The 26,869-nt window shown below is 41.4% G+C and overlaps 1 protein-coding gene across 1 annotated transcript; it reads left to right on the top strand.

The window, feature by feature from the left end:
• The first annotated feature begins 2,521 nt into the window (after positions 1-2,521).
• oc90 (otoconin 90) lies at positions 2,522-26,600 on the top strand. Its single transcript, XM_038719347.1, has 18 exons — positions 2,522-2,543; positions 3,519-3,693; positions 6,470-6,576; positions 7,784-7,831; positions 9,949-10,014; positions 11,299-11,412; positions 11,918-11,974; positions 12,203-12,292; positions 12,745-12,936; positions 14,066-14,215; positions 16,093-16,200; positions 19,232-19,369; positions 20,240-20,488; positions 22,086-22,184; positions 22,574-22,745; positions 23,120-23,226; positions 23,741-24,026; positions 25,960-26,600. The coding sequence occupies exons 1-18, from the start codon at positions 2,522-2,524 to the stop codon at positions 26,345-26,347; spliced, it is 2,568 nt and encodes an 855-aa protein (XP_038575275.1). The 3' UTR covers positions 26,348-26,600.
• Positions 26,601-26,869: the final 269 nt, after the last annotated feature.

The raw sequence follows: 26,869 nt of genomic DNA, 5'->3' as shown, positions 1-26,869 counted from the left end.
GGGTTTTAATAGTTTTAAACTAACAATGGAGCTCTATGGCACAGAGAAAGAAGAGATACCAGGTTTTGAATACACACTACTTATAAGCAGTTGATTTATGCTAGTGGTTAATATTTTGTTGTCCAAAAATCAGATATTGCCTTACATTCAAGGCAACAATGTATTTAAGCTAATTTCAGTACTGGAAATCATAGACAAGACTTTTTGCTGGAGGTATGGTAGCAAATCTACCACAGTGAACATTTACATGCATATATTCATTTATTTAGTCCAGATTATGTTAAACTGCAATTAAACACATTTCTTGGTGGTGGATTCAAAGAAACATCTGGGTCCTGACAGAGGATATGCTGTGGAAAAGGCAATGATATGATAAGCTGTGTTGTCAACAACAAACAAAGCAAATGGTATATATATGTTATATATAATATAATACAATATAAAATGACTATAAAATAACTGCCATGTCCAACTTGCAACAAGCTTTGCAATACTGATGTTCAGAGCTCAGAGATCATTTGTGCCTTTACTCTGGTATGATGGGACTTTAAAAGCTTTCCCTCTCTGAACACAGGTACAAGTCATGTTTCTCATCTGGATTTTCGTGCTTTGTGCTGTTCCAGACGGTGAGTTCCCGGCGACATTCCCAACAACGCATGTACCACTCCTAGTTTAAGAGGACACTCAGTTGCATGTGGACCAACATTTATAGTGATTGATTAAAAAAAGTTATTGATATTTAAGTTATTATTAAAGTCTTGAAACTGATTTATAATGAATTAATAAATCATTTTTACCTGTTAATGAAGCCATTAACTCACACTTACCCACTTACCCTTTAGAGATGGTGCCTTATAAGAAAGTGGTACAACCATTATTTATGTTTATTAAGTGTTAGTGAAATGATTACTGTTCCATCTACCTAGTACAGTAGCAGAGACTTGCTTATTTCAAAAAATGAACAGAAAACCACACATGTGGAAAGTGGATCTGGGAAGTTTTGTGTAATTATACTATGTGGCATGATGATGGTTTATTCATGTGTTAAATGTTAATGAAATCACTACTATAATAATTACTCATCTTTGTCTTCAGCACTTTCTGGCAACTCCATCTTTTGCCAAGACCCAGAGGCCAGCAACTCAGATCACATGATTGGTGAGAATGAAACCTTAATTAATACACAGTGAGCAATATGACTTTATGTGTCACATAGCCTTGCTCAATCAGTGTGGCGCTTTATTGAAGCCCTTACAAACAGTTTCCTTCAACAGAAAAGTCAGAGTGCTGATGGGAATTAAGTGTCTTCCCTGCCATGTATAGCCAAACTCTGGGCCAACCATCATTAAATATTTATTACCAAGTAGTTTAAGTGCATGCTAATCTGAAGGATCATCCATCCATCCATTTTCTTACGCTTATCAGGGGCAGGGTCTGTGGGCAGCAGGCTAAGCAAGGTAGTCTAGACGACCCCCTCCCCAGCAAAGTTTTCCAGGCTCTACTCCCTGATCCCTCCGAGTGTCTGAGCTCCTTGCCCACTCTTTAAGGCTTAGCCCAGCCACCTTACAGAGGAAACTCATTCCTGCCGCTTGTATCCACAATGTAATGCTTTCGGTCACTATGATATGACTGAAAAATCCAAAGCTTTGCCTTCCGGCTTAGATCCCTCTTCACTACAGTCCGGTACAACTGTTGATGTGGCCTGCCCGCAATCTGCCTGCCCATCTCATGCTCCACTGCTTACCACAGACACACTCACTCCTAACCCAGAAGGAGCAATCCACCTTTTTTCAGCAGAGACTGCCTCCTCCAAGTCTGACTAGCCACTTTACACTCTGCTGCAAGCCACCCCAGTTTGTGCTGCAGGTCACAATCTGAAGCCAACAGTACACCATCATCTGCAAAGAGCAGTGACACAGTTCTGAGGTACTGAAACTGGACAGTCTCATCCCCCTGACTGTGCCTTTAGACAAGATAACAAGGAACAACTCTGGCAGAGGCCAACTCTCAATGAAAAAGTGTTTTACTTTGTGCCAAGAATACAATAAACACTCTTGCTTTGGGTACACACGGACCAGATATCTTGTAGCAACAGCTCCGGTACACCCTACTCCCGCAGTACCCCCCAAAGGACTCCCCTTCTCCAAGTCCACAAAACACATGTAGATGTGATGGGCAAACTCCCCTGACCCCTCCAACAACCTCACAATGGTAAAGAGCTGGTCCACTGTTTGACAGCCAGGATGGAATCCATAGTGCTCCTCCTGAATCGGAGGTCTTACAGAGGAAGGATTTTTGGTAAACAAAAATGCCACATTTAATGTTTTTTTTGTTATTGTAAGATGTGTTCTTTAATCCAAGCGAAGGAACAGAGAGCACCCGACTTCTCAATAAACAAATCCTCATTAGGTAAAGTGAGTTTGTAACCTTTCTTTAAAAAAACATCAAATTTGGACATTTATAAATTTCATTGTTGACACTATAGAATAGTTTGTTAAATGACCCTCCTGAAAACGTGATGATGCATCTCAGGCACTTGTCCTGTAAGTTGCTCCACCTTTTAAACACAAGTTATAGTAAAAATGGTGAATGCTATTAAATGTGCAGTTAATATTTTAAGAGTTTAACGTTTGCTGCTTTGACTAAACAAATGACAGTAAGACTGTCTATGTGATGTTTATAATATGTTCATATGTTCACTTAATTAATTGGTTGATGTTAATACTCAGCTTCTTCATCGGAAAAAACAACAACCCTCAACCCTCAGCCATCACCCTGATGAAAGCAAGAAAACATTTGGTCAGTAAAGTATGGTGCCCTGGAGAGTTTTGCCAAATCTTTTAATTTTGATGGACTTGCATTGAAGCCTAAAACTGCAGTTTGTCTTCAAAAGACGAAATATTTTACAGCCACTCTTCAAGTTCGCAAAGGTATTTGATACTCAAATTATGGAGTTTAGATTTAGAATCTTCGAACCTCAGTTACTCAGTAGTAACCTCACTGGCAGAAGCTTATCAGTCATATGAAGTATTAACTTTTTCGAGCAATTTTGGCAAATCAAATAAATAACTAAATAAATCAGTCATTTGGCTCGGGTTGTTGTGTCAGCAGGCTGGAAAATTGCAGCAGTGTCTCGTTCAGGTCATTATATCAGGTAATTGTTTCCCCAAAATTTGTCCAGCTGCTATAATGCTGCTTCACTTTGTGCCATTTTGTGATGATGTTGACCTCAAGGTTCACAAGCTGTGATGTTCTGGGACACCTGTAGTCCTAATCAGCACTGTGGGTACATCTGGCATGTGGAGAGCTGTGGCCTAAATAATTTTCTGACCTGCATACCTCTCTGGACTTGGGTTATTTGAAACTGCCAAAAGGATTATCTATGATTAAATCACTCTTCTCTCCACTTGCAAGATGGAGGAAATTGAGTTGAAGAAAGAGTGAAATTGTTGAGGTTTGTTCAGCCTCTGTATGTATGTCTCTTTCATTTTCATCTTGTTTCCCTTCTCTGCGTGCAGATTGCCTCGGTCTGCGCTTCACCTGGCTCCACTCTGTCTTTGATAATTTCCCCTCACTGCTGAATTTTGCTCTGGAGCTACGGTGTGCGACGGGGCTTTGTCCACACGACCTGGAAGATTACGGCTGCTCCTGCAGATACGTGGCTGCTGGAAAACATGTGGATCCAATGGACCTGTAAGTAAGACCACGGCCGGTAGTGTTGGAGCCCTAGGCGAGATTTTAAATTTGCATTATTCATTTCCTGCGTTCTGGTGAAAATTTCTGCAACAATTTATGGTGGAGAAAGGTAAAAGGGAAACATAATATTCAGGCGGCAGGTGACAATTGAAAACAAAAAAAATTAGTAGAATATAATCCAGTCAGGCTTTCAGGCATTCTGTAGCTATTGCTTTAAATACGTTTTCTCCTGTAGATCAACTTTTCTTATTAAATAAAATCCCTGCTGAGTCAGTATGATTTAGTCTCCTCTCCTCTTTGATTCTCTGTTTGGGGAAGTAACCTCTGTGCATGTGACGCCTTTTCACCTCAATGAGAAATTAATTCATTTTAACTTAGTTATAAACTCCTTTATTCCGGTGTTTCAACAGGTTTTCTGCTCATGTTCAAAACTTTCTGCACATTCACAATCTCTCCCATATCTGTTTCTCTGACATGTTGAGAGAAAAGTCACAATATTACAAGAATAACGTCATCATTTAATGAGAAGTCTACCTGCCCCTTACTCTGCTGTGCATTACGTTATTGCTCTGCTAGTAATATCCCCATAGACTGCCTGATTGACACAGTTTGGGACTGCATGCTGCATGTGAAACCAAAACTAATGGAAATGCTTGTGATCAGGCAGAAATCTCACCTTATATCCACACACGTTAACTTCAGCAGCTCTCAGTCCCAAACACAGCAAGGTCGCGTTTCAGTTTTTATATTGCAAAAGCCTACCAGTTACATTTCAGAAGTTTATAGCAACACTGTTTTTCTAACACCTCTTGTCCAGACTGTCCTTGCGCCTCCCCAGGGGCAACCGGGTTTGAACCCACAACCTTCTTACTGTGAGGTGACAGTGCTAACCACTGTACCACCAATTTACCAAAGCAAACATCTGCTACAGATCGTCTGCACTCTTGTTCTCCTTACATAAGATTTTTTTTTTTAAATAAGTTTTAAGTAGTATTTAGGCCTACATTTATATTTCACCTGTTGTTCTGATTTTGAAAACCAGAAATTGGCTAAGCCTGGCCTAGCATACTGCAAAATAAATCAAATAACAGTTTCATACCGTATATTACATACTGCATACATACTGCGGTTGCCAGTAGTATGTAGTAGGCGGTTCCAAATACAGCCATAGACTATTTTAACAGCAATTGTTTGGGTCACAGGGCGTACCAAACCGAGAGAGTTGCATACTGAATGGTTCAGATGAATTCATGTACACTTTTTTATATAAAGTCTATGACAGTTACACCCCTAATGTCCATCCCAGCCAATCCCAGCTGACATCAGGCAAAAGGCGAGGTACACCCTGGACAGGTCGCCAGTCCATCGCAGGGCCACACATAGACAAACAACCACTCACACTCACACCTAAGGACAATTTAGGGTCACCAATCAACCTAGGCCAAATGTCTTGGACGGTGGGAGGAAGCTGGAGCACCCGGAGAGAACCCACGCAGATACGGGGAGAACATGCAAACTGCACAACCGTGCCGCCCTCCTCTATTGTCCGTAATTCCTAATAAACATATTGTACTTCAACCTCTGCTGGCAAAAGTAAAGCTGGACCTCTGTCTTTTTTAGACACCCTGGCTGCATTTGAAAAGTCTTTTTTGCTCAGGAAGGTTTCTAACTGAGTGAAGTGACCTGGAAGTATTTCAGTGGCAGCCATGATAAGAGCTGTTCAAATTCTCTAAAAGCTGAGGAAAGGAAATCTCCTTTAGCATAGGGTACACCTGACCATCCTTTACAAAAGGAAATTAGAGAATGCCGTCCCACAATTCTTTCCTGCTGCAACATTTAAGTGTTTTCTACAAAAAATAAATAAATAATTCACCAACCATGACAGATAAAGGAGGTTGATCACCATGTAAGTTACCATTGGCTATTAAGCCTTTTCTCTCTTATGCCATAACTTGCTTAAATGCATATATCTTAAACTGTCAACAATAACTGAGACCCATGCGAGCTGTCTTGTAACGTGATCAAAGTGAGGATAATGTTGCAGCGTGTAGCCTCACGTTATGTACCGCAGCCTTCAGCAAATACATTTTACTTCAGTCACAGATGCTGACACCCTCGCCTTAATAAAGGCAAAGATCAACCTCTACAGTAGGCGTTTCCCACACACTGATTTATTTGTGGAGGCCACATTATCAAGGCTGATTTTCGATTGATTTTGTTACTATTAAAATGGGTAAAATCGTATTTGATGACACAGCGCTGCACAGCGCATATATACTCTCAGAATCTCCTCTTGCCTCGTGTCTCTCTCTCTCCCTCTCGGCATAGTTACGCTGTCATTCTGTGGGAAACAGAAATTGGGATTCATGTTGATAAATACGCCTATGGGTGGGCAGGAGGGTGAGCAAGCATTCTCAATGTGACAACCCTGTCTATTATTAAGTGACTGGTAGGCTACCTTATCTGCCTTTTTGCTATCTTGGTTATTAAGTAATATATTCCACCGTGTTGTCCACCTTTAGATAGCCTGCATTACAACAACACGGGGCGCAGTGTCAGAGATGCGCTTTTTGTAGTCCATCTTCAGAACATTGTAGTTTCATCGCGGCAGGTCACTAAAATCCGCTGTCGCATAATTACGTCGCTTAGAAAAGAGCAGTCGGTTTCTCTTAGACCCGCCGTCCTCTTTTCCTAAGTCCTTACGGATTCTCCTTCACATCTTTCCTTGACCTCATGCAGCCCTAAAGTAACTCTCATTTGTTCTTTGCTGCAGCTGCTGTGAGACTCACAGACTGTGTTACCAGAATGCTGCCCCCTGCAGGCAGGAGATGCCTCTTCTCCCAAACAACTTCACCTGTTTAGCAGCAAACACCAGCTGTGGTAAGACCTTTGAAGGAACAGTTTGACATATGTGTGAAATACACTTATTTGCTTTCTTGCTGAGAGTTAGATGAGAAAATCAATACCACTCTGGTCTGTGCAGTACATATGAAGCTACAAACAGCAGGAGTCTCTGCTGGGTGTCCGGCAACCTCAATGACGACAAGACTTCAGAAAGTGACTTTGCCCAGCCAAGAAATAGTCTGGTGTGACACCTATCAGATTCTGGGATGCAAATGGAAAGTTAAGTGCCAGAGGCTTTGTTGACGATGTGAAGTGGTTGCAGTTCGGTTAGGTTTAGGCACCAAAAGTAATTGGTTATGGCTAGGAAAACATCGTTGTTTGGGTTTAGTCACAGAATCTGATAGGTCACAGATTTTGGTGTTACACCAGTACAAACATAGCAGAGAGCTGTGTCCTGCTACTACTACACCAGATGAAATAAAAACTGTGACACTAGTCCTACATGTCTTGATGTATATTATGTCTATGGACATCAATAGGCTGTTTTTGTCTTGAAGATGCTGGTAATTGGTGTCAGCAGAGGTTTTGTGAATGTGACCAGGCTGCTATTGACTGCATGAATCGGAGCTCATACAACTCATCACTGAGAGGCCTCGCCGAGTCATCGTGCTCTGCTGCAAATCAAACAGGTACCTTCATAAGAGGAGAAACAGGAGACAGCGGCCTAATAAACATGCAGAGGGCAAACCAGCAAGCTGCTCCTTCAGCTCCAACAATGTGGACATTTAACACAAAATACTGTGAGTGCAAATAAGGTTGGGTAGGTAGGGACAAAATTAAATAAATAATAATAATTAATATAATTTCTATGTTTTCTTTTAGAAAAATATAAATATATATTATTTTAATATTATGATGGTACAAACTATTTCAAGCACCAAGACTTTTTATCAAAATATTACAATAAGCAAAATACTATGCCTTTATGCCTTAAAACATGGCACAATATTTTCATTACCTGATATATCAATATCAGGTAACAATATATATGTATAATAAAATATAAAGTTTGTTTGACATCCTCATGGAAGGATGAAACGGAATCAACATTAAAAAACTACATGACTTCATCTACTGTACAGTTGGCATCATGAACACTGCTTCTACTTTCCATCCACACCGCCTGACAGAGCAGAGACCCAACAAAATGAGAATCTCTCATTAGTCTGATTCTGTGTTTCAGATGTGCTTAGCAGCACCGTGGAGGCCAGCGAAGCCTCCAGAAGAGCAGGTGAGTCTGAGTGAGCGTCAGCACACTTCAGCTGAAACTCTAATCAAATGACAAAGAGTTGGGGAGCTTTAAGGACAAAACCACCAAGTTGTCCACATCAGCTTTCTCCAGACAGTGCGTCAGTCGAGGTGTGTCAGTTTCCGAGCGGGTCAGCGATGTCAGATCCGAAGAAGCTATTGATTGGGTAGAAAAGCAGATGGCTGAGTCACACGTCTGTGGCTCTCAGCCAATTAAAACAATGACCTCTTGACATTTAATCCTGCACCTTCCTGCCCACGCACATCTGGGGAAAAAAGTTCTGTCAGGTCCAAATATAGATGTCCAGCCCTGGCTGAGCTGCTCTTAGTGTGAGAGAACCAGGAGCAGTTGAGGTAGAGGAGTTTATCAGTGGTGGATTCGCCAACCAGTTTTTTGGTTTGAAAAAAATATTTTGTTAAGACCAGCTGTCGGCAGCTCTATATGCTTTTGTTGATTATTTCAGTACTTACGAAAACATCTGTAGTAGGGGAGAGCAGGGGCGAAAGTACCAATTTTCAGGAAAAACCTGATTTTAAAAGATAATGTTTCAGACAGATATTTTGCTGTGGTCACTAACTCACAGTTGTGGTCTATCAATATCAGGTGGTATTTTGTACAAATGTAGAACGACTTCCGTATAATTTCACTTTAAACATAAGTGGCGCATTGTTACTTTCTACCCCGTCAGCTGGGACAAAAATAACACAACAATACAAGCTAGATTTTTTGTGTTACCACCCTTGTATTTAATAAATCAACATGACTGTGACCTTGGTAATGTGTAACTGCAAACATCTTTTGTCCTTAATCTTTAAAAAAAATTAAATTACATTTTTATTTTAAATATTCAGACTTGAATTGTTTAGAATATTTCATATTATATTAAGGATATATTATAAATATATAATATAAATATGCAATTGCACCTAAAACAGGGGGGAAATGGTTAGATGGAGATTGTTTATGAACCTGACATGATTAAAATAAAATAAGACTTTACTGATCCTGCACTGGGGATATTTGCATGTTGCAGCAGTTTCAGAAACAGTGAAAAAATGAAACATAATTTAGAAAGATAGGACAAAAATGAAAATAAACAATAAAATTAAGATAAAAATTAAAATGCTATTTACAGAATAGGCCTATACAAATTTCACATTTTGAAATTAATTTAAAATTGTTTTAGTTAGAACAGTATCAGTGATCTGCATTTTGAGTGCTTTTTACTGACACCTCCTTAGGAGACCAAGGAGGCCAAAATAAATATCAGCTCTCTCTTAATATAAGCATGCAGCTTCCTCTCCTAGTCTAAGGAGAAAACTTAATAATGTGATCTGTACCTGTGGTCTAGTCTTCTCCCCAATAACCTCTGCCCTCCTCCTGCATTATCTGAACAAAGCGACTTTATCAGCTCACCTGAGACTAATGTTTCTAATAGTCCAGAAACGCCTTGTCATAAACATCTGGCTGAATCAGACCTCTGTCTTTCTGACCCACGCTATTGGCACATTCTGTTGGTATAATATGACATAAACATGTTTTAATAAATGCTGCAACACACAGAAAGTCACCACATCAGCAGCGGGACAAAAGAAACACTTGTGGTCACTGTAATGGGACAAAAGTAACAAGTGTTACTCCTGACATATAAACTCTGACAGGGGCAAACTTCAGGGTGTGTTAAAGCAATAAATTTTAGGTCAGTTAAGGCCAAATGTAGGAACTAGAGGAGACTAACAAAGTAAATGAGGAACTACACGATCAGCCATAACATTATGACCACCGACTGATTGATTTAAACAGAAGCTAAAAAGTCCCTTTGAAGAACCAATAAAAATCAGGCGAATCAGTCCCCCAAGGATTAATGAGTAGCTCCTGTTTTCTGTCTCATAGTATTACAAACTGCTGTGCAGCATCCTGGCACAGATGTGTTGCTCCAATTCCACTTACAGCTGACAGTGAGCTGAGAGAAAGCTCAGCCATTCGGGGATTTAATGGTGCTGTAACAAAATAAGTACAATTGTAATTAATTACTTCTGTGACCACATAAGTTCAGATTGAATTTATCCTGTATATGTTGGGCCTGTCCTTCTTTCCAGATGTTCTCCTAGCAGGAAACGTTTCCGTGAGCTACGAGCTCTCCAACTCTTCTGTCCTGTCAGCAGGTAAAAGCCCTGTTTATGGTTGAGTTAACTTTGTAAAGCTCTCTGTTCACACTCAGCCGATCACTGCGAAAAATGGAATTTCAATAAATTTGCTTTGAGTGTGTAATGATTGAGTCCATGAAACTGGAGTGTGAAAAATCAGTGAGAAATATGACTCTATTCCTTATTCCTGAAGAGCTTCTAAGATACAAATGATATGAAGATGTAGTCATATGACTGACTATGGATTGTGCTCACTGCTGTCAGAGGTCACAACCATTTTAATAATCACTTTTTCATTTATTTTGTTTTAAATGTGAAATTTCCACATTTTTAGTGTCTTAAATGTAAGAACCGGCACTTATTTCCTGACATTTTATGTACTAAAAAAGTAATTGGTAAATCCAAAAGATGTTTTTTTGGGTGTTTGCTATTTTCGGATTTTGTGCACATACACGCTTTTACAGTGGTTTATATGCACTGTTTTATAAGTGATGCTGCTGGAGAGGTGAAACTTTCAAGTACAAGAAATAAAAAACTGATGGTGGAAAAGTCTGAAAAAAATTCTACAATACAAAAACAACAAAAGTATAGTAAGAAAATGTAAATGCTCCGCATTTGTATAGTGCCTTTCTAGTCTTTTCGACCACTCAAAGCGCTTTTACACTACATCCACTCACTGAGCCTAAGTGCTCAAACAGAAACTAACATTCAGACACATTCATACACTGGTGGAACAGCCACCAGGGGCAATTTGGGGTTCAGTATCTTGCCCAAGGACACTTCAACATGCAGCCTGGGGGAGCCAGGATTGAACCGCCGCCCTTCCGATTATGTCCAACCCGCTCTACCTCCTGAACCACAGCCGCCACAAATATTCACAAAGTCTGTTTTGTGACCCACTTGAGGGCGTCAGTCCCTATCTTGGGAGCCACTACCATAATGTAGCCTAATGATACATAATTATTAAAAAGTGAATGATAGGACACAAATATATCATGTGATATGATGTTAAGCCATTTTGTGCCATTGAGCGAAATTTATTTGTGTGATATTTCATCAGACTGTGTTTAACCAAGTTTCACACAAAGTACAAATGACGTGTTGTGTTCTCACCCAGTGTTTGCAAAGAAAACCTGGAGTCTGTCAGTTCATCAAATGAATTAAAAAAGATGGCGTGAGATAGGTGCATGTACAGAACTGCTCAACATGTGGCTAAAAAACATTTCCGCTGTGAGTCAGACAGTTAAATGATCAGTGTGTCTTGGATTTGACTCGGCCTGACTTGTTATTGTGTCTGGCCAGCAGAGATGGACCCTCTAATGACCAGCAGAGTGGATAACCAGAGTGACACTACAACGTTGTACGATGACCTCATCACCCTGCAGTCGGGCTCACCCCCCCCTCTGACGCCTTTTGGTACGCTCTGTAATTGGCTCACAGGTTACAGGTTGAACCATAGACTGTGGGTTTAACACAAGGTCTTACACACACACACACACACACACACACACACACACACACACACACACACACACACACACACACACACACACACACACACACACACACACACACACACACACACACACTCTTCCTGTCACGTCTCTTTCCTGTATGTGTGGTCCATGCTGTAAAAGCAGGTGTTATGCATCATGGTTACATTTGCATAACACCATCAGGCCATTTGGTCATCTCAGCAGGGATAAATGCATCTGAACAATCATGAAAATGTATTCATTTAATAAAAGAAAAAGTTTTTTATCTGCATCAACATTGTTAGCTCAAATCACAGCCTCAAGCTGCTAGCGTGGTTTTCCAATCTCATTGAACATCAGTCATTTTTACAGGGTGATATTGAAATTATTTGCTTTGAAACATCCACACGTTAATTGTGACTTTTCTCTGCGGCTTGTCATTTCAGAGGAGTCTGAGGGAGGTGAAGGTGGCACAGAGGAAGAAGCGAGTTTCATCTCTAAAGGTAAAACAGTTAAAGTACTCTCCATCACCTTTCCATCTGTACTCACTATGATCCTCCCCGAAGTAGTTTCCTGGCAAACTTGTGTTTTTCCAAGCTGCTCATAATTACATTTGGCTGGAGCTGACCGTTATGCAGCTTCCAAAACACTAGAAATAATTTCCCTGCTGTCGGTCTGCTGCTGCTTGATGAATCACTTGGCTCAGACGTTTCCTGTCACTACTTTTACAGATTTGAATGAGGCTGTGACAGAGGAAGCACAAGAGCTGGAAGAGATGAATAAGGATCAGACGACCCACAATCCTTCAGCAATCAGCACCGGTGAGCCAATAATGCTGCCTATCTCAATCATGAGCAGGAATGTGGTTCTAGTTTTTAATGTGTGATTTTTATAAATTTTATTTGGATGATGAGGCGTTCACATTATTCCCATAACTGAACAGTGAATCCCCTGATGTCTAATTCATAAAAAAAATCTTTCTAAATGCTGCTCTGATCTGTCACACAGGAAGTGATCAGAGAAAGACTTCTCTGTATTAGTAATGTAAGAAATAAAATGTGTCATCAGTCAAATAGCTCAAAAAGGCTTAAATGAAATGATCACTAGATAAAATCTGAACTATGACGAAAACAGTTTGAAAACAAGACATCTTAGTCTAAAGCTGCAGTCTCAGGCTGTGTATGGGCTCAAAGGCTTTAATTACATTTTGATCAGGTATCTGACACATCACAACACACAACATATTAAATACTTTTTGACTTCTCTGCTGCAGATTCAGTTTTGCTCGTCCACGACAGAGAAAGACTGAGCGAAGCAGAATCCGAGCTGACCAAACTCTCTCCTCTGAGCTATGGAGATGAAAATATGGAGACGTCTTCAACACCAGCTGGCATCGCCCCTTTCGAACAGACTACAACTCCCAGAAAGCTGACGACCACTGGTCTGGAGGAGTCAACCGAGGAAGGTGATTAAGAAATGGGGGACGGTCTGACTTTTGTAAAGACATATAAACCAGATCCACAACAGAAACACATCAAAAAAAATACAAAGAGTGTAAATACTTGAAAGACTAGAAAATGTTTGTAGAACTAAATCTGCAATGTAAATCTTAAATGTATCTGTAGATGTGTTTTTAATGGCAAATAAAAGTTTATTGTCAGATATTATTCATTATATCTGATGCCTCTGCAGATTCAGGCAGCATCACAACTTCATTGCTGACATCAGCAAAACCACCAATCAGTCCATCAGAGAAAATAACCACAGCCAGTGCGAAGGCCTTAAAGTCATCTGAGGAAGCTGAAGAAGAAGATGGGAAAGAGGAAGAGGAGAAGGATGATGATGATGATGATGATGATGATGATGATGATGGTGGTGATGAAGGGGAGCAGGACGCTTCAGATGAACATGGTAAGTTTAACTGAACACACTTCCTTTTGTATCACAGGATCCTCTGATTCCAACATGATTCAGTCAAATTTTATTAGAGTAGATTTTAGGGATTTTCACAAAATCTGACGATTATGAGCCAAACAAAAATTGGGACTTTTGACTTGACTGTAGTTTCAATTCTCAGAACAATGACTTAAATGAGCCTCATTATCAGTAACCATAAATTCTCAAATAGTGGCCTTTAATTACCTCAGCGACATTACAATAAATAACCATGTAAGCCACTTTAGTACAGGTAATTCTTCCCCTTTGTAATGTTTTTTATCCGGCTTTTGTGCTGTAAAATACAGGCTTTCATTAGAGAGGTTACGTTATCCAAGGAAGATTAAAATCAAAGCCAAGTGGACTTTGTTACTTGAAGACATTTTGCCTCTTATTCCAAAGACTTCTTCAGTTCTTCTCTTGGATGAACAAAAGTCCAGTTGCCCCTGATTTGAACCCTTGGATGACTAAGAAGCTTCACAGACGACTTTACGTTATGTCAAAAACACTATTAAAACAGCTTAATAGGAAAATGTTAGCATGCTGGGCCACTTACTTTGTTAGCCCAAATTAAAACCTTGACTTGAACTCGCCTCATAAGCCCTAAAAACAGCTCTGGTCAGAATCTAAAACTTCTTTTTATTGTTGTTCTTCCTCAGACAAGAATTTGCTCACTACTGTATTCACAACTGCACCTGCCAAAACAGTAACAACACAGTCAACGACGACGATACAGGCTGTTGTCACAGCCAACGAGGTGAAGGGAAGCTCGACGCTACCCGCAAAGACAACATCAGCCTCACGCACAGGTGAGTTTCTTACGTAGGGGCTTCTGTGGCGTGATGCAGCTAAAGACTTTGTCATCTGTAGATTTTATTTTCTTTAATTTGGTGACATGATAAAGAACCAAAGAGGAGTGTAAATTGAGAACTGTTTGCAGTTTATTTCATTCAAAAGGGGTCATAAGACCCGTGGCCAGTACTACTTATCCAGGTACCTTCAGGAGTAACTTTGTGACGTCGGATGTGTATGATAATAGGGTGATTGTGGACTAAAATCATGAGTAGCCAATTTCCTCATTTCTTAATTCAATTGAAGGTTATAATATCATTTTCCACTGCATGCATAATACACAGCAGTGGGGGTGTGCAGCCTTGTAAAATGAAGCGATGCGGTGCCCTGAACCCCCCCACTATTTTTCAGAGTTTCTCTCAAACATGTGTGGAAATTCTGATAGACTTAACTAACCAACATCTAGTTCACCACCGTAGGACCGTTTCTGACACGTACAACAATCTAGGCAGTCAGAGTTTGTCAACCCTGAGTTTGCTTTACAACCCTGAGTTAATTCTGAGCAGGTTAAACTCCCTTCGTAGTACAGGCCTCAGAATCTAATCTCTTCAAGAGAGCAAACATATGATACCTAAGAAAGGTTAAGTAACTGTTGGATCATCTACAGTAGTTAAATACATCTGGAAAGATTCACTTTTGTTCTTCTAGTCATTAATAGACCCAGAACAACAATGTTTTAGTCCATCTAATCCAACTAGTCCAACTAACTTTCTGGCTTCTCTACCCCATCTGTAGCACTGAAGATGTAAATATTAAACGCCTCACAAATCTATAGTTCCATTTTAAATAAGTGCTCCATAATTTCCTAAAACAGCTTCTCACTGTAGTTTTTATCAGACAAACAAAAAATAGTGCATTTGATGGGGACTATTGACTGCGGCAGGTTAATCCACATTTGGTTGTCTACTGCAGTGGTTCTCAAAGTGGGTCAGGGGTTCTTGAGGGGGAGCCATGGGTTCCCCTGCAAATTTCTATTACTATAATTCCATCCACTTGTAACACAAAGACAAAATGTATGATCACAATATGACTAGTTTTTTATATTTGAGTCAGTTTAGGGGTCATTTAGGCAACATTTTGGAAAATGTGTCTGTGTGATTTGGTGCCCCTTCCGTTTCAGAGTGTAACACCACTGTTGTAAACAAGGACAGCTGTAAACGTGCATTTTTTATGATTAAATTACTTGTGATCAAAAACTAGCAAGTCTCCAACTCTGCTAACACAGCCAAACACCAAGCAAGCGCAAGAAGACAAGACACAGCAAGCAGCTAATAAGTTATTACTGACTCGCCCCAACAGCAGAAAAGCCAACTCTGCATCTGTCCTGCATCCTTCCAGCTCATGGCAACGAGTAACAGCCATTATATTAGATACTGACTCTTGTCAGGTCTCTTGCTCGGTCACTCTCTTTTTTGACAATAAGAAAAATCTGGAATATCACCCAAACTTGTTCTGTAAATGACATGTTCAGCTGATTTATATCAACACTGTATGAGTTGTAGTAATAGTTTTTAAGAGCAAGGTATGAACACTGCCACTACACATACAGTGACCTGCAACGTGATTTGAATAAGTGTCACGTCCCTACTATCAGTTAAAAAAAACAAAACATTGAACTGCTAAATATTTTGCTGACGCTAACAGTGTTGGTAATTGCACACTGAGGCTTTGACAGGTGCCTGAGGAGGGTAAAACACTCCACACATAAATTACCATGTAAATTGCTAATTCTAGGAAGGAAAAGAAAATGCTATTGCTTTTTCTGTAATGCCTCACTTAATTAAGTGGAATGTCTTAATATCTTCTGAATGTGTTTTTGTTCTGCACCCTTCAGGTGGAGGAGTCCCCTTTACTTTTACACTAGCAACACCTCCAGCTTCAGAGGAAGGAGGAGATCAAAGTTCAGGCGAGGAGAACAAAAGTTTTATGAGGGCAACTGAAGGTCAGCTCCCTGGTGCACAAACATTGTTGTCATAAAAAGCAGTTTGTTTGAGAAAGCAAGTTTAACAGACTCTGAACCAAACCTGAACTCTGACTTGACTAATTCTGAGGTGGGAAAGTCAGGACTCTGATCACCTGCTCTGAAAACTCAATCAACTCTTAGTATGTTATCTCTGAATTTAAGGAAAGGTTTGATTTTGGGAAAAACACTTGGTCGCTTTCTGACCAAGAGTAAGAGGTTGTCTGTGTGGTAAATACGAAGCAACCACCAGCAGGTGATTAGCTTAGCATGAAGACTGGAAATGTGGAAACAGCTAGCTCTGTCTAAAGGTAACTAAAACTACTTACCAGCACCCCTGCTCACTAAATAACGTTACATCTTCTTTGAGCTAGAGTCCAAGTCAAGTCTCACGTCACTTGTGGTTATAGTGAATGTTGTATCAACTGCTGCGTTCAATCCAGGCTGCTTAGTACTCTGTGTAAGGAATTCTGTTTTTCACTTACAAAGCACAACCATGTAATGTGCAATGCAATTAATGACAGCTTATAAACTACTGTAAGTCAACACACTCTGCAGACTCTCAAACAGTGGAACGGTAACTCAATAAAACTGTAACGTTACATGATCAACAATAAACCTGTAACCTGTTATGTGATGGCATGCCAGCACGACGTAAATGATTACGTTAATCGACTACCAAAAGTCTGGCAAGTAAACAAACTAGGGCTGAAACAATTCATCAATTAAATCGATTCGACACAAATTCTTTGCATCGATGCTTCGTTTAATCTATATAACTATACAGCACAGTGTTTCGCACGGACATTTATTACTGTCGCACATCGTGCTTCCAGCGTCGGGTGCCATAGCTGTTGTCAGCTCCTGTAGTGTGTGTGACCCCCTGTCACCGATCAGTCAAGTAGTGTGAACGCCACAACGACTGCAAGACTGCCGTCATATAAACTTACGGCAAGTTGTGTGAACTGCACGGCCAGCGGCCGACGCTGAAAATCGTGTAGTCTGCACGAGCCTGTAGTATAACTTGTATAGCACTGGGGTGATGTTTGTGTTTGTAAAGCAGGTCTGATGTTAGCTGTATGACACACTATGAATTTCCGAAAGGACTAATAAATATCTATCACCTATAAACGTGCACAGCTGATCCCATTACTGGGGGGGCGCCACCGCCAAGCAAAAGTACTTCTTAAACGACGCATCAATGAACCGTTGAAATAATCTATAGAAGCTTCGAATACTAAAATCATCTTTAGCTGCAGCCCTAAAACGCTTATTCATCTTTTCATAACGAACGACAGTCTGAGTTAATGCAAGAAGCAAGCTAACGTTAGATGGCAAATGCTGAGCTAAACATGTTTACTAACTTCAGGTTACTAACCTATCTTGCGTTCAGCGCTTCTTTGTTTGGGTCTTGTTGTATGATGTTTTAAAGCCAAAGTTTATGATGAATGGCAGAGCAGCTGCCGGTGTTTGTTGTCCTCTCTCACGTGCGGCCTCGCACAGCAGATATGTAGTATGTGTTACGTAGGCAGGTTATAGGTAACACAGGGAGGGGAATAATAACGGCAAGTTCATCAGACGTTTACTAAAAATAAACATTTCATGTTCACGAGCCCCGCACCTCGAGTCTTAAGTCAAGTCTGAAGTCACTGTGTGTGCTTAAGTCGGACTCGAGTCCGAGTGTCAAACTTCGAGTCCCCATCTCTGCCACTCACTGCCAAAAAATAGTCTGACACATAAAGGATGGCTCACTCTGCAGATCCGCTGCAGGCCCATATGTTACCTCTGGCAGAGCTAGGCTAGCTGTTTCCTCACAGCTGCATCATCTGTCCATTATTTTCAGCCTGTCGCTGTGATCTTTGTCAGAGGAGCAGACCAGCCATGACTCCCAGCACAGTGGGGGCAGAGCTTGGGGTCCACCTGCTAGTCATTATAAAAATTACGTAACAGTCCAAAAAAAGGTAAAATCGGGTGGTGATGGTGCAATAGATAAGACTATGCCTTTGGTGTCCATCATTGTGTCCGTGAGCAAGACACTTAACCCCTAGTTGCTCCAGAGGTGTGCGACCTCTGACATGTATAGCAATTGTAAGTCGCTTTGGATAAAAGCATCAGCTAAGCGCAGAATGAATGAATGAATGAAGTTAATTCCATATTTTATAATAGGTCACTTGTTAAGCCAAGTAAGCCTGTCAAATAATTACCTCCTTAATTCATGTGTCAGGTTTTAAGCGTATCCACTCTGCTAAAATGGCTCTGCTGTCTGTGACAGAATCCCAAAAGTTAGCTAAAGCTTCAGCCCAGTCATCGGTTCTTATCCTGCTTGACTTACCATCTGTCTTTGACATAGTCAATTACAGGATCCATCTATCGGCACTGTTGGCAATGGGCATCTCGTGCAGTGCACTCTTGTGGTTTGAATCCTACCTCTCTGGGTGCCCCTACTATGTGCCCAAGGACAATTATCCTCCTCTCACTCCCTCTCCACTGGGGTGCCCCAAGGCTTAGTGCTAGGGCCCCTACTTTTCTCAATTTATACCACCTCACTGAGGTCGATTGTTCGTTCGCATGGTTTCTCCTACAAGTGCTATGAAGATGATACGCAACTCTACCTATCCTTCCGTCCAGACCAGCTCTTATTCGTATCTATTGTTGCTCGTAGATCTCTCACTTTACTAATGCTTGTATGTTGTTCCTCAAATGTAAGTTGCCTTGGATGAAATGAGTAAATGTAATGTAAATGTAATACTACTTTGCTCAACAGCTTTAAATGCCTATATTTAAACTGGCAGTTGTGGTTAAACCTGCTACTGTCTGCATTCTATATTAAGAAACTGTTGCAAAGGGAGAGATCAATGCTTACATTTTAATCTGAGCTGAAGGTGAATCCACAGTGTGTAATATTTGAATGCAAGGGCAAAGGAATGCAAGGAGAAATGTGTTTTTGCCAATTCTGCTTTCTGGACAGGCCTCAGGATTGCTCCCCTCACCCTATAACCTCTTGTTATAACAGCCACTTTCACAGAAGTTACTACCAAGGCGACAAAAAGTTCTTCGACAACAAGCTCACCCACAACTCCTGACACTTCATGGACCGACAACTTCAGACTGCAGACACCTGCTGCTGTTGCTTTCAGTCGCCTGAGTCAAGGTGAGGCAGCTCTTCGCTTGGAAACATCTTTAGAAATGAATTAGCATAACATTAACACACTGTAAGTGGAATTAATAAATTTTCTACTATCTTTGAAATGTTGCATCTGTTGCAGAAGTGTCAGAATCCCTTTGATCTGCACAAATATTTACATAAGGCAGGAGTCCATCCTGTCGCGTAGTGTTAATGGTCATTCATGCCATGCAAATAGTTTCTTCCACCCCAATACAATGGAGATAAATTGAATTCAGTTTGTGGCTGACTCCAGTGCTTGTTAAGTCTAAATGTGTCTATTTCTTGATTATTTATATTCCTTTAGTCTGTAAAGGTCCACCAATCAAAAGAATCAAAACAGCTTTTCAAAAAAATGAATCCAAGTTATGAATCCTGTCATGTGAAGTCCATCACTCTGTCTGCTAACTTCTGCCACATTTCTCTCATCCTGCACCGTGTTGTTGGGTATGTTTGTTTTCATTACCTTGCTGCCTACAAAATAAAAGTGCATGAGCCATCTGTCGGAGCTAGATCAAATTACTGGAACGTTGCAGTGGCAGTTTACCTGAGTTTCCAGCATGCTGTGTGCAGCTGTCTCCAGTGTGTGGGACTCTGTTCTGTTTTGGCTTGCTCATTACTTCGAGCACACGCACGGGCACACATTCTGGAAGGTAGTGGTTGCAATCTGAAACCTTACCACTAGAGGCCACAGAAAACTACAAATGGCCCCTTGAAGTCTTCATGCACTTTGTTGCATTGTGTTTTTATTCTTTGGTAATTTGAAAAGGTATAAACATTGCAGTGTTTCTATGCATAAAAACTTAATTTTAAACTTAAAAGACTTAATTTTTAACGATCTTTAACTTCCTGCTTCAGGACATGCAACGCAACAGTCGACAACGTCATCAATGAGAAGTGTCTCAGAGGCAACACAAGGAAGCCAGCTCACCTCCATCAAACCGGGATCAGAGATCAACACGTCCACCAGAGCCACGACAGCAGTATCGTACACAACAACTGAGGCTGAATCTGAAGAGGAGCTGCAGGAGAAATCAGAAAAGACAGAGAAACCTCCATGTGTGGAAGGAGAGCTGGCAGACAGCTCGCAGGAGAAAGACACAGATGGTCAGATTTAGGCTAAAAATATACAGTTAAAATATACAAAATACAAGAAGCATGCTGCTTTTGTTCTTCTCTTTACTTCCAGTCCCCCAACAACATGCTTTCTCTTCCCATTTGACCTGTCATTCATTTGCCAGATTAATGTACATAAATGAGTCTCTAACCTGAGCAGAAAACGGGAGGCTGTGTTTACAGTCATCTGTCCATCCATCTATTACCTTCTGCTTATCCAGGTCTGGTGGCAGAAGGTGTTGCAGAGTTCCCCAGATGTCCTTCTGCCCACACCAGTCCTCTAGCTCCTCCTGGGGGATTCTGAGGAGTTCCCAGAGCAGATGGGTCACAAATTAAACCACAAATGTAGATGCTTCCATACAGAACACAAGAGTTCACTGAGTGGTTATAAATGATGTGAATTAAATTATGACCATTACAGTCACCAGCTTGCAATCCAACTGAACGCTCTCCACCACAATCACTCACTCTTTTGATCGCTTCTCAGAACTCATGCCCATATTTGAGGGTTGGAACGTAGATCGTCAGGTCTGTTCCCAATGGCCTGTTTATAAGGAAAATGTCTTCTTCCAGACTCCTTTCCTGTTTTGTTTGTTTTATGACACGCACAATTGATGCTATGCATTATGTGTTATTCCCTTAAGAAATTCTTCTGAGCTGCAAACTTAAAGAAAGCGCAAACAGGGCTCAAAAGTCACCACGAGAGAGCCCAACACTTTCTGATTTGACTTAGCAGGAGGACGCATAGAAGTCTGTGAGTCAGTAAGAGTGGACATTGGAACGGGACCTATTTGACGCTTCATTTTAACACCACTCATAATCAAAACGCAGAGATATATAATCACATTTCCTTGGGGCGGGAGCTGGAGCAGGGGTGTGGGGGACTAAAGTCTGGCCTCATACTATCGGGTGACTCATCTCAACTGCTTCCCTCAGCTGCAACCGAAGGCTACGGTCTGATGAAACCCACAGAAGTGCATCTTGTAAAAAGCAGATGACTCGTGGGAGCTGTAACCTCATGAGGCTTTGACAGCATGCCTGCAGTATGTTTGTCTACGACACATAAGAGTCTCCTTACAATCAGTTAACAACACAGAACAGGGCAGCTGTGGCTCAGGAGGTAGAGCAGGTTGCCTGTTAATCAAGGTCGACTGTTCAATCCCCGGCTCCTCCAGGCTGCACGTTGAAGTGTCCTTGGGCAAGATACTGAACCCCGAATTGCCCCTGGTGGCTGTTCCACCACTATATGAATGTGTGTGAATGTTAGTTTTTGTTTGAGCACTTAGGCTCAGTGTGTGAATGGTGAATGCAGATATAGTGTAAAAGTGCTTTGAGTGGTCGAAAAGACTAGAAAGGCGCTATACAAGTACAGAGCATTTACATTTAACCCAATCCAGTCCCTGCAGAAGTACAGAATTAGATCCCTTTGTACTTTAAATCTGTCAAATTACCACATATCTCCTTTAACTCAAGGTGTTTGTGATATTTTGTACACGAAGCAAATCTTCAATGTCTCCTCTGTCCCTGTCTGATGATGATATTTAATCCTTTTCAAGCTGGAGTGAGTAAACTGTTTTTGTGTTGGCAGACTGGGATGTGGCTCAGAAGAGGACGGTGCCGTTCTTCGCCTGGTCCCTGCTGGAGTCTGTTGGGTTGACGGACATACAGCTACAGCCAGACAGCAAAGGTAAAAGAGTATAACTCTTCTATTCTTCTGCTGCATGTCACTGGTGGAATAAAGGTTTTTCTTTACTCAGAATGTGTCAAAGATATTAAAGGCAAAACAGCCTCTAGTCAGTCCAGTCACGCATACTGAGATCGTTTTCTCCTACTTGATGTGTTGCATTATTCTGCCTTGGACTCTGCTGCCTGATCATCAAAGTGTGGAAAAACCTGCCATCTTTAAACAGTTGTGTTTTAGCTGAGTTTTGCAGACTTGACTAAAGCATTTGTCTGTAGCCCTTTTAATTCTGCAGCTTAACCACATTTTTAAAGGCGTCTAAACCCCTTTTGCATAAGTTCCGTAGTTTACTTGTATTAACCTGCATTTCTTCCTACAATCATTCCTACAAACAGAATGCAGTCGCTCCTTCACCCTGTATGGCAGCGATGGGCAAGCTAGACAGGAGATGCCGGCTCTGGGGGAGATGCTTCACTGCCTGACGGGACGTTGCCCCCATGAGTATGAGATGTATGGCTGCTACTGCGGACACGAGGGCGGGGGTCAACCTCTGGACCAGCTGGACAGGTCAGCAGCTGCAGTAGGAGGAGAGTATAGGAAGTGATGATGTGTTATAGTGAAATCTATTATGTTAGCCAACCTTTGAGGTAGCTGCAAGTTTAATTTACCATCAGTGGGGTGGTTTGCATCCCTAGTTAGACACTCAAAAGATGTGTCCAAGGTAAAACATAATCTTTGTGTTTTATGGCTACCTCCTTCTGCAGTTGGCGTAGATGTGTATCGAATCACAGACGACCATAGAGCACAGGAAACATCCGAGGACAGGCTCATAAAAACACCGCCGACGTTCTTCTAACATTCCGCTGATTGAAGCTGATTGTTTAGGGAGTGTACCTAAACAAACTTCAGCATTCTTCATCACCTCTGTCGCTCTTCATCAGGTGCTGCTTCTTTCATCACTGCTGCCTGAAGCAGATCAACGCCATGGGCTGCAGGTCCGAGAGGAAGCTCAACGCTCAGATCTCCTGTGAGAACGGGAAACCACGATGTGAGTACAGCGGGTCTACTGTGAGCACTGTAACGTGAATATTTCACACACGGCAGAAACACACCGAGGTAACAACCAAAGGTTGCATTAGTTTACATCTTCATCTTCTGAATCTTACACAAAATCTGTCCTGTTACCATCCAACAGGAGGATTGGATTTTTGTATCAGTAGCTGCCACAGCTGAGTGCTGAACTCTTAAGTTACAGTTCGTCTTGTGGCCCGCAGAAAAATCAGACTGCATCAATGTGAAGGAGAAAACCCCAATGTTTTCTCTTGAAAGTCAAATGTTTTCCACAAGATTTTAGAGAACTGTATGTGTTTTTAGTGTGATGAAGATACGAAGGATTACAAACTGTTTAAGACATGTTGATGTGGTAGTTGCCATGACTAAGGCTAGAAAGATGCACCAAACTTATATTTTGAAACAAAGCCACATAGCTACTCCACTAATATCAAAAAGTCTTTCTAAAGCTCATTCTTAACCTAGAACCTCATTCTCTGTCTCCTCTTCAGGTCAGGGCCTCACTGTATGTGACAAGCTGCAGTGTGTGTGTGACAAAACGACTGCCGAGTGTATGGCAGCGGCCCACTTTAACCACAGCCTGCCGCTGCTGCAGTGCCGCGGCCCCGGACCTCCCTGCCGCCGGGCCAGCAGACCCCCCAAATCACGACTTACCCCTCAGTCTAGTGAGGAGAGTGAGGAGCCTCTAGGAGGAAGCTCTGATGATCAGAAGCCTGACAGCATACAGGAAACATCGACGGACACAAACACACCTCCGCCACGCCGAGTTCAGAGCAGGTGAGAAGGTTCTCAAACCAGAGTTAAAGCAGATCAGCACAGTATGGACTTTGCTGCCACTAGGTCTGTGTCACATCAAAACAATAACAAAAGATGCAGTTTGATGACCTTGTGAAGTAGCATGGGATCATGGGATTTGTAGTCTTCAGGATAACGATTAGGGGATCATCAATCATTAGGGGAGTTTGAGTGTGGCTGACTTTTGCCGAACTTGATAGTCTAATGTGAGCTGCAGGCGACTGCAGGGGTGGGGAATAAAAACAGCGCCACCAGTCTAATACATTTTCCCTGCAAGAGCTTACTGTGAGCATCAATGACTGATCTCGCAGTATTTGCAGCGCAACCAGGCAAAAGGCGGTTCAAACTTTGTGCAGCCGGAGAAAAGCAAAGCGGGACCCGGCGTCTGCAGCCGCCTTGCTCCTGTGAGGTTTTAATGTCTTGTGACATGATGATGTTTTGCAGTGCCGGTGAAAGTCGGACACAATTTCTAATCACCATGCCTTATTTAAAGTCCAGCGTGCATCATGTTAAGTTGGCGCTGTGCTGCGCCGCCTGAAGTCACACACGCCTATTGTATGCCACAATGCTGATGCATGTGCAAAGGGGATATGATGCAATTAACATGCGGCCAAATGAAACACACCGTTAACTTGATTAAACTGACGGATTCTTCTGGCTTAATTGTTTTTTGAAACAGATGGAATAATGTAAGTACAAAACTCAAGAAAATGTATAACATAGGCCTAATTGTTTTCAGAAATTTTAATGCAGAAAAGTTACACATTATACCTTTAACTCTATTATAAAAATATCAGCATTGTATTTGCATGCTGTGTGGTCAGGCTTTGTTTAAACCCACAGGACTTCCAAATATACCAAATAATTCAGGCTTAATTTGGGGGAATTCAATTAAATTTTATTTATATAGCGCCAAATCACAACAACAGTTATCTCAGAGCGCTTTTCATAAAAGAGCAGGTCTAGACCGTACTCTGTGATGTTATTTACAGAAGCCCAACAGTTCCCTCCAAGAGCAGCACTAGGCGACAGAGGCAAGGAAAAACTTCCTTTTAAGAGGCAGAAACCTCGAGCAGAACCATGGCTCAGGGTGGGCGGCCATCTGCCTCGACCGGTTGGGGTGAAGGAAGGAAGGAAGGAGGGCGGGAGAGAGAGAGATGCATTCTGTGACAGAGTGACAGTTCCTTCTCAGATTGCTTCATTTGTGTAACTTTGGAGGCATTGAAGCAAAAGTCTGAAAATTTGAATTTCATATTAACTTTGAGGTTGAGAATCATGGTCTGATTAAAATCATGACATTCGTTCTTCAGAGTAAAAAAAGCATGTATGTAAAACATCTATAGAAACGTGACTCGTCATTTTGCCAAAACCCAGCTGAACACACAGCGTCCTCCACCAGAAGCTGTGTCTTCAGCCACAGTTTGGCTGAATGATGAAGATGTTTAGAACACAGTAAATCATTTTCATATCTTTGTTCATTTCTGGTATTCTAATTATGGATGCTGTGAGTAATTAACAATTAAAATAGTTGGGTTTCACCTTGATTGGGCCAGATAAGAGTAATATATACTCAGTATCAGTACTTATTTCTCAGTACCCTTCCTTCTAGTGATAGGTAGCACAAGTGTCGAGGAAAAGGCCAATTTCTCTGTTGTCTGTAAGGAGCACGTATCAGGGATTCATTTCATCATCATCTGTGCAGACAAATTAAAATTATTACAACAAATTAGTACGAAATAATAGAAATAGGTTTTATGCATGATGAGTGCTGGTTTAGAGTACTGGCCGCTTAATAAAAGCCTCTGTTGAATGTCTAAAACATGATTTACAACATAAAATATAAATTACAATTTAATATAATTTTGCCAGAATTGATTCATGTTCAGTTCAACAACAAAATACCGTCTGTCTGCAGTGATGAAAGCTCCGACCTGACAGACGACGAGAAGTCAAATCCTCCTGCTGGACCGTCCGAGAGCTCCACGAGACCTGATCCTCATCCTCCTCATCCTCCTCATCCTCCTCCTCCACCGCCCCCCTCCAGTGAGGAGAGCAGAGAGTCAACCACACACAGCGGGATTCAAACCCACAACGCTAGACCGAGTGCAGGGCAAAGACCAGCAGGGAGACCAGCAGGGAGACCAGCAGAGAGACCAGCAGAGAGACCAGCAGGGAGACCAGCAGGGAGACCAGCAGGGAGACCAGCAGAGAGACCAGCAGAGAGACCGGGAGGGCCCGGGGTGAGAGGTGAAGAGGAGGAGGGTGGAGAAGAGGAGGAAGAGGAGGAGGAGAAAGGAAACTAGAAGCGAATGAAAAGCTTTTCAAAGGCAGCTTTGGGATGTGAAGAAGTCATTTTGGGGATCACTGATAAGATTATGGTCAGATCATTTTGTTCCCAGTAACAGAAGTTGTAATTTCTAGAAATGATCACAAATCAGAAATCAAATGTTAACTTTGATTTTCAGGTTTTCTTCACAGATTTGTGAAGTGCAGCAACTCTTTAGAGCACATCAAGGGAAGAAGTGAACTTATTAAAAACATATGAATAAAAGCAAACGTGCGTCTGTTGCATCTTCCTTCCAAAGAGAAGTGACAGTAATAAAGACATCAAAAGTCACCAGTGTTGATAGAAACATTTTATTTTAGTCTTGAACATTAATCTCAACACACAATATACTATCAGATAGAGACTTTGTAATAAAGCGCTGAGGCTCTGCTGCCACTGTGGTTGAAGGAAATCCTTTAACTGCATTTGATAGACACATTTGTTGGTTCCATAAATTCTGTCGCTGGTGCCAGGTGAAAACATTTGAATTCCTAATAAG

This window comes from Micropterus salmoides, unplaced genomic scaffold (assembly GCF_014851395.1).
Source record: "Micropterus salmoides isolate LMB-PRFRI ecotype aquatic unplaced genomic scaffold, ASM1485139v1 Ms_hic_scaffold_14, whole genome shotgun sequence".
Lineage (NCBI taxonomy): Eukaryota > Metazoa > Chordata > Actinopteri > Centrarchiformes > Centrarchidae > Micropterus > Micropterus salmoides.
Note: the sequence above shows the minus strand (reverse complement) of the source record. Positions and strands in the feature narration are given on the sequence as shown.

Bases quoted from the DNA above. Each gene is read 5' to 3' on its own strand.
- oc90 (XM_038719347.1), top strand. From the start codon at position 2,522: ATGCATCTCAGGCACTTGTCCT. The intron at 10,015-11,298 runs GTAAAAGCCCTG...GTGTCTGGCCAG, and splicing joins CTCTTCTGTCCTGTCAGCAG to CAGAGATGGACCCTCTAATG. The intron at 11,413-11,917 runs GTACGCTCTGTA...TTGTCATTTCAG, and splicing joins CCCCCCTCTGACGCCTTTTG to AGGAGTCTGAGGGAGGTGAA.